Source organism: Ceratotherium simum, chromosome 1, assembly GCF_057802395.1.
Source record: "Ceratotherium simum simum isolate JZ-2026a chromosome 1, ASM5780239v1, whole genome shotgun sequence".
NCBI lineage: Eukaryota > Metazoa > Chordata > Mammalia > Perissodactyla > Rhinocerotidae > Ceratotherium > Ceratotherium simum.
Window position 1 is genome coordinate 22,294,555 of NC_141900.1, and position 12,763 is coordinate 22,307,317.

The 12,763-nt window shown below is 34.1% G+C and overlaps 1 protein-coding gene across 2 annotated transcripts in view; it reads right to left on the reverse strand.

Moving 5' to 3' along the window:
- Positions 1-12,763, reverse strand: part of FAM185A (family with sequence similarity 185 member A) — a 55,876-nt gene that overhangs the window by 25,059 nt on the left and 18,054 nt on the right. For both annotated transcript variants that reach the window (XM_087442733.1, XM_004439344.3), the window contains exon 5: positions 6,481-6,522. In XM_087442733.1, coding sequence (XP_087298859.1) covers positions 6,481-6,522 — 42 coding nt within the window. The remainder of the gene's footprint in view (positions 1-6,480; positions 6,523-12,763) is intronic.

Here is a 12,763-nt window from a genome sequence, read left to right on the forward strand (position 1 = left end):
CCACGCAGAAAGCAGCTTTTATATTTCTTTTTGTGCTGGTGGCTGTAGGTCAACGGAGCGGCCAAACGTGGCTGTACTCATGTCAAGACACAATACAATGTTTTATACTTTTTTTCATCTAATAAAATGTTAGGACTACCTTTCTACATTGCAAACTATAGAGCTAGGTTATTACATTGTTAAAGGCTGAATAATATTTCACTTTATGGATGTGCCATAATATATTTAACTATTCTCTTACTGGGAACAACTTAAAATGTACACTACTTTTTGCTATTATAAATAAAGAGATGAATATCCTCATGCATATATCTTTATATCCTTACCAGATTAACTCCGTGGGATAAAGTTCTAAAGGAGCAAGTGCTAGAGCAAAGCGAATGTAGACACTGCCAATTTTGATATACATTTCCAAACTGACCTACAAAATGGTTCATCACATTTGAACTAATGATAGAAATCCCCGTTTAACCATAACTTTACCAACAATTTAAGTCATGGCTGCTTATATTTAGATGTTTTTGATTAGCAGTAAGGTGGAACAACATTGTATATGTATACTATTTCTCCTGTGAACTTCCTGTTCATGTTTATCCATGTTCCCATCCCACTGAGTGTTCCTTTTCTTCTCATTTGTCATACACAGACACACACATGGATATGTGTGTATGTGTAAATATATAGTAGATATTTTTCTAGTTTGTTACTTGTCTTTTGTCCTGGTTTATATTTTATTCATACAGAAAAAAAATCAGTCAACTCAGAATTATATACCCAGTGATAATATCCTTCAAAAAAGAAGGCAAAATAAAGACATTTTTAGATGAAAAAAAACTAAGAGAATTTGTTGTCAGCAGACTTGGACTGTAAGAAATGCAAAAAAAAATGTTACCAATTGTAAGCTCATATCTTCAGAAAGAAATGAAGAGCACTGGAAATGATAAATATCTAGGTAAATATAAAAAATCATTTTCTCCTCTTAAGTTCTTTAAAATACATATGACATTATTAAGCAAAACTCATATCAGTGTATTAAGGGGTTTATAATATATGTAGGTGTATGATACCCTATACTATAAAGGACAGGAGGGGGCAAATGGATCTATTTGGTTGCAAGTTTTGTACATTTTATATAAAGTGGCATAATATGAATTGTAAATAGACTGTGAAAAGTTAAGTTTCTATATTGAAATCACTAGAACCCCTACTAAAAAATAATGCAAAAAAGTATAGCTAAAAAGTCAAAAGGAAAATTAAAATATAATTCTGAAATATATCCAATTAATGTAAAAGAAAGCAAAAAAAGGAGGAAGAAAGAAACAAACATAAATAGAAGGGACAAAATAAAATAAATAATAAAATGGTAGACCCATACCCAACCATATCAATAATTATATTAAATGTTAATGGACTATGCACTCCAATTAAAAGGTAGAGAACTCTCAAAAAGAATTTTAAAAAGCAAGTCCCAACCATATGCTGTCTACAAAAGATGCTTTTTAAACATCAAGACAGAGAGTAAATGGACAGAAAAAAATATGCCATGCTAACCTTAAGCATAAGAAGGCAAGAGTGCCTTTATTATTACTAACATTAAGCATAGGAAGGGAAGAGTGCCTTTATTACCATTAGATGACATAGATTCAAGACAAAGAGTATTACCTGAGATAAAGAAGGACATTTCATAATAACAAAAAAAATCATCAAGAAGACATAACAATAATGAATATGTATATACCTAAATAACAAAGAGTCAAAAGCCAAATATAAAGCTGACAGAATTGGTTGAAAAATTTTACATTCCTCTTTCAGCAACATCAATATATTTGGCCATATTAATAGAGTATAGGAGGAAAAAACATATGATCATTCCAATAAATTCAGAAAATGCATTTGACAAAATTCAACATCCATTCACGATCAAAGAAAAGGAAAAAAAACCTTCAGAAAACTAGGAATAAAAGAGAACTTCCTCAATTTGATAAAGAACACCTATAAAAAGCCTATATAGCTAACATCATATTTAATGTTAAAATATTGAAAGCATTCCCCCTAATAATGGAGACTAGGATTGGGAACAAGAGCACTTTTACCGCTACTATTCAACATTGCATTAAAGGTCCTAGCTAGCCTAATAAGGCAAGAAAAAGAAATAAAAGGAATACAGATTGAAAAGAAAGAGGTAAAACTATCTTTATTTGCAGATGAAATGACTGCTGACATAGAAAAGGGTTCTAGATTCCAGGAAACCACTATTAAAATAAATCAGTGAATTTAGCAAGGTCACAAGATACATGGTCCATGTATAAAAATCAGTTGTATTTTTTTATATACCAGCAGCAGGCACCTAGAAAATGAAATTTCAAAAATTCCATTTGTAATAGGGTCAAAAACACAAATAAATTTAACAGAAGATGTGCCAGACCTCTACACTGAAAACTACAAAACAGTGCTGAGAGAAATTAAAGAAGATATTAAATGGAGAGTTATACTATGTTCATGAATTGGAAGACTCAATGTTGGTGTCAGTTCTGTCTAAACTAATTCAGTGCAATCCCAAATACAATTGCAACTGGATTTTTGGTAGAAATTGACTAGCTAATTTTAAATTTTACATGGAAAATCAAAAGATCTACAACATCCAAAACAATCTTAAAAAAGAACAAATTTGGAAGACTACCTAATTTAGAGACTATTATAAAACAATAATCAAGACAGAGTGGTACTAGCCTAAGGATCAACAAATAGATCAATGAAACAGGAGAGAGAGAGAACAGAAATCGATCCACACTTATATAGTCATTTAATTTTTGACAAAGAGGCTGAAATAATCCATTGGAGAAAGGAAATTTTTTCAACAACATGGTGATGTAACAACTAGACATCCATAGGAAAAAATGAATCTTGACTCCTAACTCACACTAAACACAAAAATTAGAGATGGATCAAAGGAAAAGCAAAAATTTTAAAGCTGCTAGAGGAAAACATAGGAGAATAGCTTCAAGATTGAAGGCAAAGATTTCTAAGAACACAGAAAGCAATAACCATAAAAATAATTGGTAAATTAGATTTCATCAAAATGAAAATCTTCTTTTCATCAAAATACATCATTAAGAAAATGTACAGGCAAGCCACAGGCTGAGAGAAAATACAGAAAAACAGTATCTGACACAGGACTTGTTCCCAGGATATATAAAGAACTCCTACAACTCAATAATAAAAAGACAAATAATCCAATTGAAAAATAAGTGGGCAAAAGATCTGAACAAAAGTTCACAAAGGAAGATACACTAATGACTAATAAACACATGAAAAAGTGCTGAACACTACTAGTCATTAGGGAAATGTAAATTCATATCAGAGATATACTACCATACACGAGAATGGTAAAATTAAAAAGACTGACAATAATAAATGTTGGTGAAGATGTGGAGCAACTAGAATTTCCATACCTTGTAAGAGGGAGTAGAAAATGGAACTTTAAAAAAAAGTCTAGCAGTTTATCATAAACTAAACATACACATACCTACTCAAACCAGCAATTCTATTCCTAGGTATTTACCCAAGAGGGGGAAAAATATGTATCTCCATAAAATGACTTGTCTAAGAATGTTCATAGCAGCTTTATTTACAATTGCCAAAAACTAGAAACAGCCCAGTTGTCCATCAACAGAAGAATGGATAAACAAATTTAGCTTTCTAGTCACCTGCTTCCACTTCTGCACCCCTCTGGCACATTAGGAAACAACAGCTAGGTTGCTCTTTTTAAATATAAATTGCATATCACTCCCCTGCTAACACCCTAGTTTGTAGTTGGAATAAAGTCTCAACTCTTACCATGTCTACAAGGCCCTATGATCCAGCCCTCCTTTACCTCATCTCCCAGCACTCTCTCCACAAGTCTTCCTTATGCCTCGAAAACAATAAACTCATTCCATTTTCAGGGCTTGCACTGGTTGTTCCTCTATCTGGGGAGCCCTGCACCCAGAATCTTATGTGCCTCTTTCCCATTATTCTGGACTTAGTTCAAATATCCTTTCTCCAGCAATCTCCATCCCTGATTGCTAAATAAAGTAGTTTCTTTTCCCTACTCTCTATCCCGTTACTCTCTCTTATTTATTCATTGCACTATCTGAAATTATCTTTTGTTATTTACATGCTCACTGTCTTTCTTATCAGCCCGAAGGTGAGCCTGGAGACTATCTTTTGTTGACCAACATATTCCCTAGTACCTAAAAGAGTTCCTGATATAGAGCAGGCACTCAATATATGTTGACTAGTTACTGCCGTACTCAGGGTTGTCTTCAAACGCTAATACAATTTTGAGACCAATAAACAGTGACATAATTTATATATTTCTTTATTCCAAAGTCTTAATATAGATATTCAAAGAATTCAAGGAATTTATGACATTAACACTTCCCTTATAATTAAGGTTAAAACATAGTGGCTTACTTGTTTTATATTACAGACAATAAACTGGAAGAGGAAAGAAAAGGACAGTTTATTGAATGACTCCCATGCATCGGGCTGTACTCTATATATTAATTTCTCAACAACCTTGTGCTGTACAGGTGGTATCCATTTTATGTATAAAAACGCAAACTCAGAGAAATTTAGCAATTTGTTAAAAGTTACACAGTTAATATGTGGTAGGACCAAAATTCACAGTTAAATCTACTTCTAAAGTCCATGCTTTTCCACACTATCACAAATCAAGAGATGATAACTTACAAATGCATACTTCTTTCTCTCATTTTGAGAGATTCTCCCAAAATAAGACTCAAAATTTACCAATGATGTTTACCAAATAGGAAATTCAACCTTTATTTACCTTCACACATTTGTGGATTTTTAAGAACAACCTAAAGCCATAGATACAACTTATGTTTTCCTACAAAAACTATAAAAGGTCATTAAATACTTCTATAATTGTGGTCAATTATAAAATATTTCTTAACACTGGACTCAGGTAATTTCCTTTGAGTGGACAGAGATTTACCTAAGAAAAATAAAACACTTTGCCCTAAAATCTCTCTAATACCTAATAATGGGAAAAGGGGAAAGTTTATAGGAAAACATAACAAGAATTCATACTGTTAATCATTTATACAGAGTATGAAACCATCTCCAAAGATGTAAATTACTACTCATTTCATCCTTTCTATTACTATTCTTTTCCAGTATGGATAAACAACCATTTATTTACAATTTCAGAGAGAATGGTTTTCCCTTTAGCTTCCCACATTTCCCTCCAAGAATAACACTAGCATTATCATATTATAAGTATTCCTCCAATCCACCTCTGCCTAAAGGGCTTGCTAGTGGGTAGTCCAATTTGGAATATTCCCCTTTTTTTCTCCCCTTCCCTTACTGCTACAAACTCCACCCACGTCTAGGACTTTTTCTCCCCAACTAGTTCAGCTTCTCACCAGTGTTCCTTTTTGTTCACCCTGGAAACTTCCCTTACTATCCCCTGATGCACCCTCTGATGAAATGGCCTGAAGCATCAACAGTAAATCTTGATTTCCCACTGGAACACAGGTAAATCCTTCTGTCATGTCTTAGTTAAAATGATTTATAATTATCACTTAGGAAGCCTTTATCTTCTATTTATTCCCCGTTAAACATAAAAGTTACAATCTCTAGAAAGCTTAGAAAAGGATGAGCACTTTAAGCCAGAAAATCTAGGAGCGATAGTGAAAAGGACTGTTGGACATATTCACTATCTCCATTAGCACAAAGGACAAAATGTAACATGTCAAAAAGGATAAAACCAGGAGGCTCTGGGCATTCATGCTGGCAGTAAGCCACAGCTCCCACACAAAGATCCCAGTTTCCCATCTTCAACTCCCTCAACCTAGGCCTAAAAAACAACCACCACTCTTAGAGTTCAGAGTGTGCCTTTGCCTAAAAGACAAGCAGGTGCTACTTGCGATAGAGAAATTCTCTAATCTAAACTATCTGGAAATCTGAACTTTTTCTCCCACACTACAGCATCACAAGTGGTGACTAGGTCTAAAGTATCACTAGCCACTATTAGTTCTGGCCTAGCATTAGAACAAAAACAATAATAAAAATGGCTATTATTTATTGAATTTTTACCAAATGTCAGTCACTTTGCTAAAGTACTTTATATACATGATCTTGTTTAGTCCTTACAATAACTCTACATGAAAACTGAGGCACAGAGAAGTTAGATAATTTGCCCATGTACAGAAAGTGGTGAAATTAGAATTCTAACTCTATTCTGATTGATACCAAACCTATAATTATACAATATTTATAGGATGAGGAACCAATGAATTTCCAGAAATAAGTTCACATATTCATATATTGGGTCTGCCTATATTTGACTTGCATATCAGGATTCTATAAAAGGTTTATCAGCTAAACTACAGACTTCATTTACTCTAATACCACAAATATAGCTATTTTAAAAAGCATGCAAAATTTACCAACTAGCAGCTTAGCACATACCTACTGTGATGCTACCCATCTTGCTTTGTAATGTTATATTACCTGCAAAAGAGAGAAAAAGAAAGACAATTTTATATATTATGGATAATCTAGAAAGGAACTGTGTTATATACAGTAATCTAAAATATGGTTGGATATCCACAATGTTATTTAATAACACTGTTATTGTTGTTGGCAATTTTTCTCAGTATCACAAACCTAGTCAGAAATTTAGATGCAACTCTGAAATAACTCACTTTAGGCATCTATGCAAACTCCCTTCGTCCACTCCACCTTAAGCTTTTATAGCATAACTACAAAACAAACCACCATACTGTCTGGGAAACATGGAAGAAAATAATGATTCTTCTAAAACCCAAAAATGAAAAAATTACTTAAGTGTACTCCCTATGCATTTTCAACCTAAATATCACCATATTTATTAGACCACACAAAACCAAGTTTTACACCAACTAACACTAAAATAATCTACGGAAAAAAGTAATTGCTGTCATTTTTCAGGCCCGCAGGCCATGTCTGTCTGTTAGATTAAAGTGGTTTCTATGCCAAGAGTTAAAGCAGTTTGGGGCAGGAATAATGAATACACTGAAGTATGACTAACAAAGAAAAAAGCTTCAAAGCCTTCCATCTTTCAATGAAAATATATTTTCCAAGACAAGTATGGATATTACAATCATTCTTCCCAGCCCCCTTCCTCCAATACCAAAAATAGTAGAATTTTTCTTCATATGTGTGTTTGTATGTATAATACCCCTGGAGCCATGTAGAAGAACCATGGAGTGCTAGTCTACTGACTTCGTCCTACACCAAAGCAGTCAGTGAGGAATTTCAAAATGAATAACAATACAAGAAAATCATGCTTTAGGAAGATTAACCTAGTGTGAGACAGTGGGCACTTCCACACAAAATTCTCTTTACTGCTTCCACCTCCTAAACACTTCAAAAAATAAGATGAAGCAGACCTCTGATACTTGTGATTTTAACTATTAGTAAAGAATTATGACATAGTTTTTACAGTCAGTCATTTAGCTAGTGAGTCCAGTCACCCACTCAGCAAGGCAAAGGAGCTTTATTATTTTATACTAGTCTTCAAGGAATGCAGTAAAAATGTACTATTTTTTAATGAAAATATAGTCTTTCTCAAAAAGCCAATCATTAGTGCTTATGATGAAAGTGAAGTAATATCAAGAAAACAATGGTTCTTGGAGCTATAAAATAGAAGTTTTAGATGTATTAAATGAGGACTAGTTCATACTATAGTGGGACTTATACAGTCTCAGACTACATCTCTCTTGAATGTTAGAGTTCTTGTACAGTAAAAGCACAATGGAATAAGAAAACTATGGAAATAAGGAATATTTGTAAATATAAAGAATATTTGAAAATATTTTTGTCAATGCTAAAGGATTTTTAAAGCCATAAGGAGAAAATATATTTTCAATTCATATCAAAATATTTAGAAAACTCTCTACCCTAAATAGAAATATTCCATTAGAATATACAAAATGGACCTCTTATCTCAAATACTTTGTAGAATAATTAAAAGTATACAAATTAACCAAATGGGCATTACTAGCACAATTTTCTATAGTTTGGTTTCACCTATTTCATCTCCAATCACTGAAAATGATAAATCAACTATTTGAGAGGAGTAGATCTTTGTAAAAGCCTTCTTTCCAATAAAGCAGATGCCATGTGGTCTGTAATAACTACGTGTGCTTACTCTATTCTCAAGTTATGCAACTTTTCCACAAACCCAAGTGTTTGGGAAAATATATAGTTTTTCTTAGCTAATAACTCTTCATTCTAGTATGGTCAGAGGGAAAAATAAGCTATCAATTTAAAGATAAACATTATTTTATTTTTCTTCACTAAAAGAAATGTGATTATGATTAAAACAGCACATATGCTCTCATATCGCAAACAGAGCAATCAAATATCCTTAAAGGTTAAGTCCTCTTTTGTGTTTTTTTGGGGGGCTTGAGGCGGGCAGGAAGGGAGGCACTTGCTATTTGCAAGCCACAGTGCTACATGCTAAGAATATAGAAATGAATAAAACATGATCCTTGCTCTTAAGGAGTTTATAATTAGGCAAGAATTTATGGGTCAATGGAAGGCCAGAGATGAGGAGAAGATGCTTTAGATGAGTACTGAAAGATTACTAAAAGTCAATGAGATAAAGAAAGCTGAGAAAAGCATTTTAGGAAGACTATAAACAGAATGTTCAGTATGATCAAAGGCTCTGATCAAGGACTCAGAAGTATAAAACATGCAAGAATGTATAAAGGAAAAAGTAAGAGATTATGTAATTCTGGAAGACAAAGCATAGGGTCAGAAGAGGGAAGTGGTAAGTTAGCCAGGTCACTGAGGCAACAGGAAAGAGTTTGGGTTAGAGAATGTCATGTTCAATGTACATTTCTAATAAACAACCATAGCTATAGTGAGGAGAATGGATTTGAAGAAGGCAAGACTGGAAGCAAAGTTATTGCTAGAGCTGAGGCAAGAGATGACAAGAATTTGAAATGAAACAGTAGAAATAAGAAAGAAAAAGATGGGATAGACTGAAGAAATACTTAGGTGATAAAACCTACCCAAACTTGATGATTGATTAGATGTGGGAGGTGAGAGAAAGAGAGAGAGGAATTTAGAATTACTTCTAGATTTCTAGCTTAGGGCATTAGGTACACGGTAATATCAGAAACTACAAATGGAAATAAAAGAGGAGGAACACATTATGGATGAGGTTAGGGGCTGGGAAAGTAGAAGGAAACAAGTTAGAAATGAGTTTGAGATGCCTGTAAAGATCCAAATGGCTATGTCTACCAAGCAGATGGATGTATAAGCTGGAAGTCAAGGCCAGAGATACAGATGTGAGTCATCAGAATACAAGGGTAATAGATACAGAGATTAGGCTGGTGGTTACCAGAAGGGAAGGGGGGATGGGAAGAGGGAGAAAGAGGTGACAGGGCACATGGGTATGGTGATGGATGGTAGTCAGTCTTTGGGTGGTGAACATGACATAGTCAACACAGAAATCGAAATATAATGATGTATACCTGAAATTTATAAAATTTAAAAATGTTACCTCAATAAAAAAGTCTAAATAATAATAATAATAATAAATAAATAAAAATAAAAAGCCCTAAAAAAAAAGAATATAAAGTATTTAAGACTCAAAAGTGTATAAGATACCCAAAGAAAAGAAAGATGTGAACAAGGGAAGAAGGGGGATATCCTGGAGAATACCAAGAGGGTGGAAAGAGGAGGAATCCATAGAACTTTGAGAAAGAGCAGCTGTAAATATGATATGACAAAGACTGACAGTGTCCACTAATATTTTTGTGCTTTTCTCCTTTCTTAGAATACTGCTAAACTCTGCATCTCAGCCTCTTGTAGTTAGATAAAGCCATTTGAAAATATTCTGGCTGAAAGTATACGGCAGAAGTAATGTATGTACTTCTAGGCTTGGTTTCTGAAATTTCTCACATGATCCTCTACAATCTCTCTTCCTTTCATGGAAGCTTAGAAGCCACACACTGAAGATAGCAGAATCACCTTTATGGAAGGAGCTGAGTCCCTCCAAAGAGCTGAGCCAGTCCAAACATTGCATGGAACAGCAACATTTTGTGTCACATGTCTAAATCCTGGAAAAAAAAAAATCTATGCTGTCTGCACCACAAAGGAAGCTGTAATTCCTTCCTAGTATTTCACATAAAAAAGTTTTAGAGGGTCCGGCCCCGTGGTGTAGTGGTTGAGCTCGGCACGCTCTGCTTCAGCGGCCTGGGTGCAGATCCTGGGCACAGACCTACACCACTCGTCAGCCATGCTGTGGTGGCAAACCACATACAAAATAGAGGAAGACTAGCACAGATGTTAGCTCAGGGCTAATCTTCCTCAAGGAAAAAAAGAAGAAGATTGGCAACAGATGTTAGCTCAGGGCAAATCTTCCTCAACAACAAAAACAAAAAAAGCTTTAGTGCCAGCCCTGGTGGCCTAGTAGTTAAGTTCAGCGCACTCCGCTTCTGCAGCCTGGAATCAGTTCCCCAGCGTGGACCTACACTACTCATCTGTTAGTAGCCACGCTGTGGTGGTGGCTCACATACAAAAAGGGAAGATTGGCAGCAGATGTTAGCTCAGGGCGAATCTTCTTCAATAATAAAAACAAAAAACCAACAAAAAGTTTTAATTGTCCAGATTCAACATTAACATAACAATATCATATGTCAAAATTATAATCAAACTGAAACTTCACAACAACTTAAAAATAAATACTAGAATTTGAACAAAGCATTTTCATGAACTTCATAAAAAGTTCTATTCAATCCAATAAAAGCTTCTTTCTTTTAAAATTTTATATCATTTCTGGCTTTCTAAATTCACAAGGCAGATTTATAAATTTACCAGCAACTAAATGTCCTTTTTAAGCAAATTCGGACATTTCTTTATGAAATTCTGAGTGCTGTCAAAGTTATCAACTGTGTTTGTATAATTAATGTAACTTTTACTTCTGTGAAAGTTCCTAAAATCCAAAGTAGTTATTTAAGGAAGACTTTAAGCATGTAAATATTGCTAAATCTTTGGGGAACAAAGGACTTTTTAAGTACAGAGAAAATGAGAGAACTAATACTCAGCAATTTATTTATCAAGGTATGTTCCCAAAGAAACTAAAATAAGACCGTAAGTTACATAGGGAATCTAAATATTTAAAATACTGTTTTAGTCATTAATCACTTATTCCAAATAATAATGTAAGTTAAATATAAAACACTAAAACAACTGTCATGAGTACTCCTACATATTAAACCTAATCAATTTGTTTAAATTATATTATAAATAAAAGCAAACCATTTCAAGCAAGCTTTTCTTTCTCTCTAAAAGAGTCAGGAGACTATATATATTTGAAAAATATATTTAGTAGAATACATATAAATACACGTATATCTTACACATACATGTATAGAAATCTTTACAAATCATAATTATTCATGCTAGCCATGGTGACCTAGTGGTTAAGTTCAGCGTGCTCCACTTTGGCAGCCCAGGTTTGGTTCCCAGGTGCAGGCCTATACCACTCATCCGTCAGTGGCCATGCTGTGGCAACGGCTCACATACAAAAAGAGGAAGATTGGCAGCAGATGTTAGCTCAGGGTGAATCTTAGCAAAAAAAAAAATCATAAATATTCAAATAGCAGAATATCATAAAACATATTTCACACAGAGAATCTAATTTTTGATAATTTAGAAGGAAATCAAGATAATAAACAGTCACAAAACTTGATATCTAAATACAAACTATCCAAGTACCTATTCTCCCACTAGACTCCCAGTGCCAGAACAGTAGGGAATATTTGTTATACCAAGGAATAAACTAGTTTCTTTTGTGTTAGAAGGCACACATACTTAATAGATGTGATTCAACCAACCTTACACATAGTAAATATTACTAGTCTATTAGCTTACTCATTTTCTTACCTAGAAAATATAGTTAGCTACACTTAAAAATTCCATTGGGAAAAACATTTAGGATAGATTTTTTTCTTCTCTACACATAGGAGTCAATTTGCAATGTCAAGAAAGACATATTACTCCTTCCATTATAACCCCTTCCTCGTTACTGGGCACCCTGTAAGTACTTAGCGCTATGTTGGGTGTTGGTTTGCCATCAGGGTATATGAGTAGAAAATACAGATAAGAAATAAATTTTATGCTCTCTCTTCTTTTCATGGAAGCCTTAGAATCCACACACTGAAGATAGCAGCATCACTTTTTATGGGATGAACTGAGTCCCAAATGCCTCCACGAACTCAAACCCTGTATGGAACATCCTCATTTTGTGCCAGATGTCATAAGGCATAATAAAGGATCCTGAAACTGGAGTTTACAATATAGAACATAGCTGAAGCACTGCATCTGTGTTGTAGTGCTGTCTTCCTAGGGGAAACATCTCTAGAGTAAGCCAGGAAGCCCTCAAAGCAATGACGGAATTTGGGTTGAAATTAAGAAGTTCACTATGGCTATGTACATAAATTTGTTTGAATGCTGTTTAAAAATATCTCCAAAAAAGTCAAGAAACCTAGATCAAATCCTTGCTCTTCCACTAATTAACTTGTAATTGAGAGGCAACAATTAGATATTTCTAAGTTTCGTTTTCTTCATTTGTAAATAGCCAACTGTCCATTAAGTGAAAGGGGCTGGCCCACGGAGGCACTCAATACATGTTTGCTTTCAACATGCTTTCAAATAACCACTCACCCACCTACTAACACAAAGGCTCCAAGCTCAC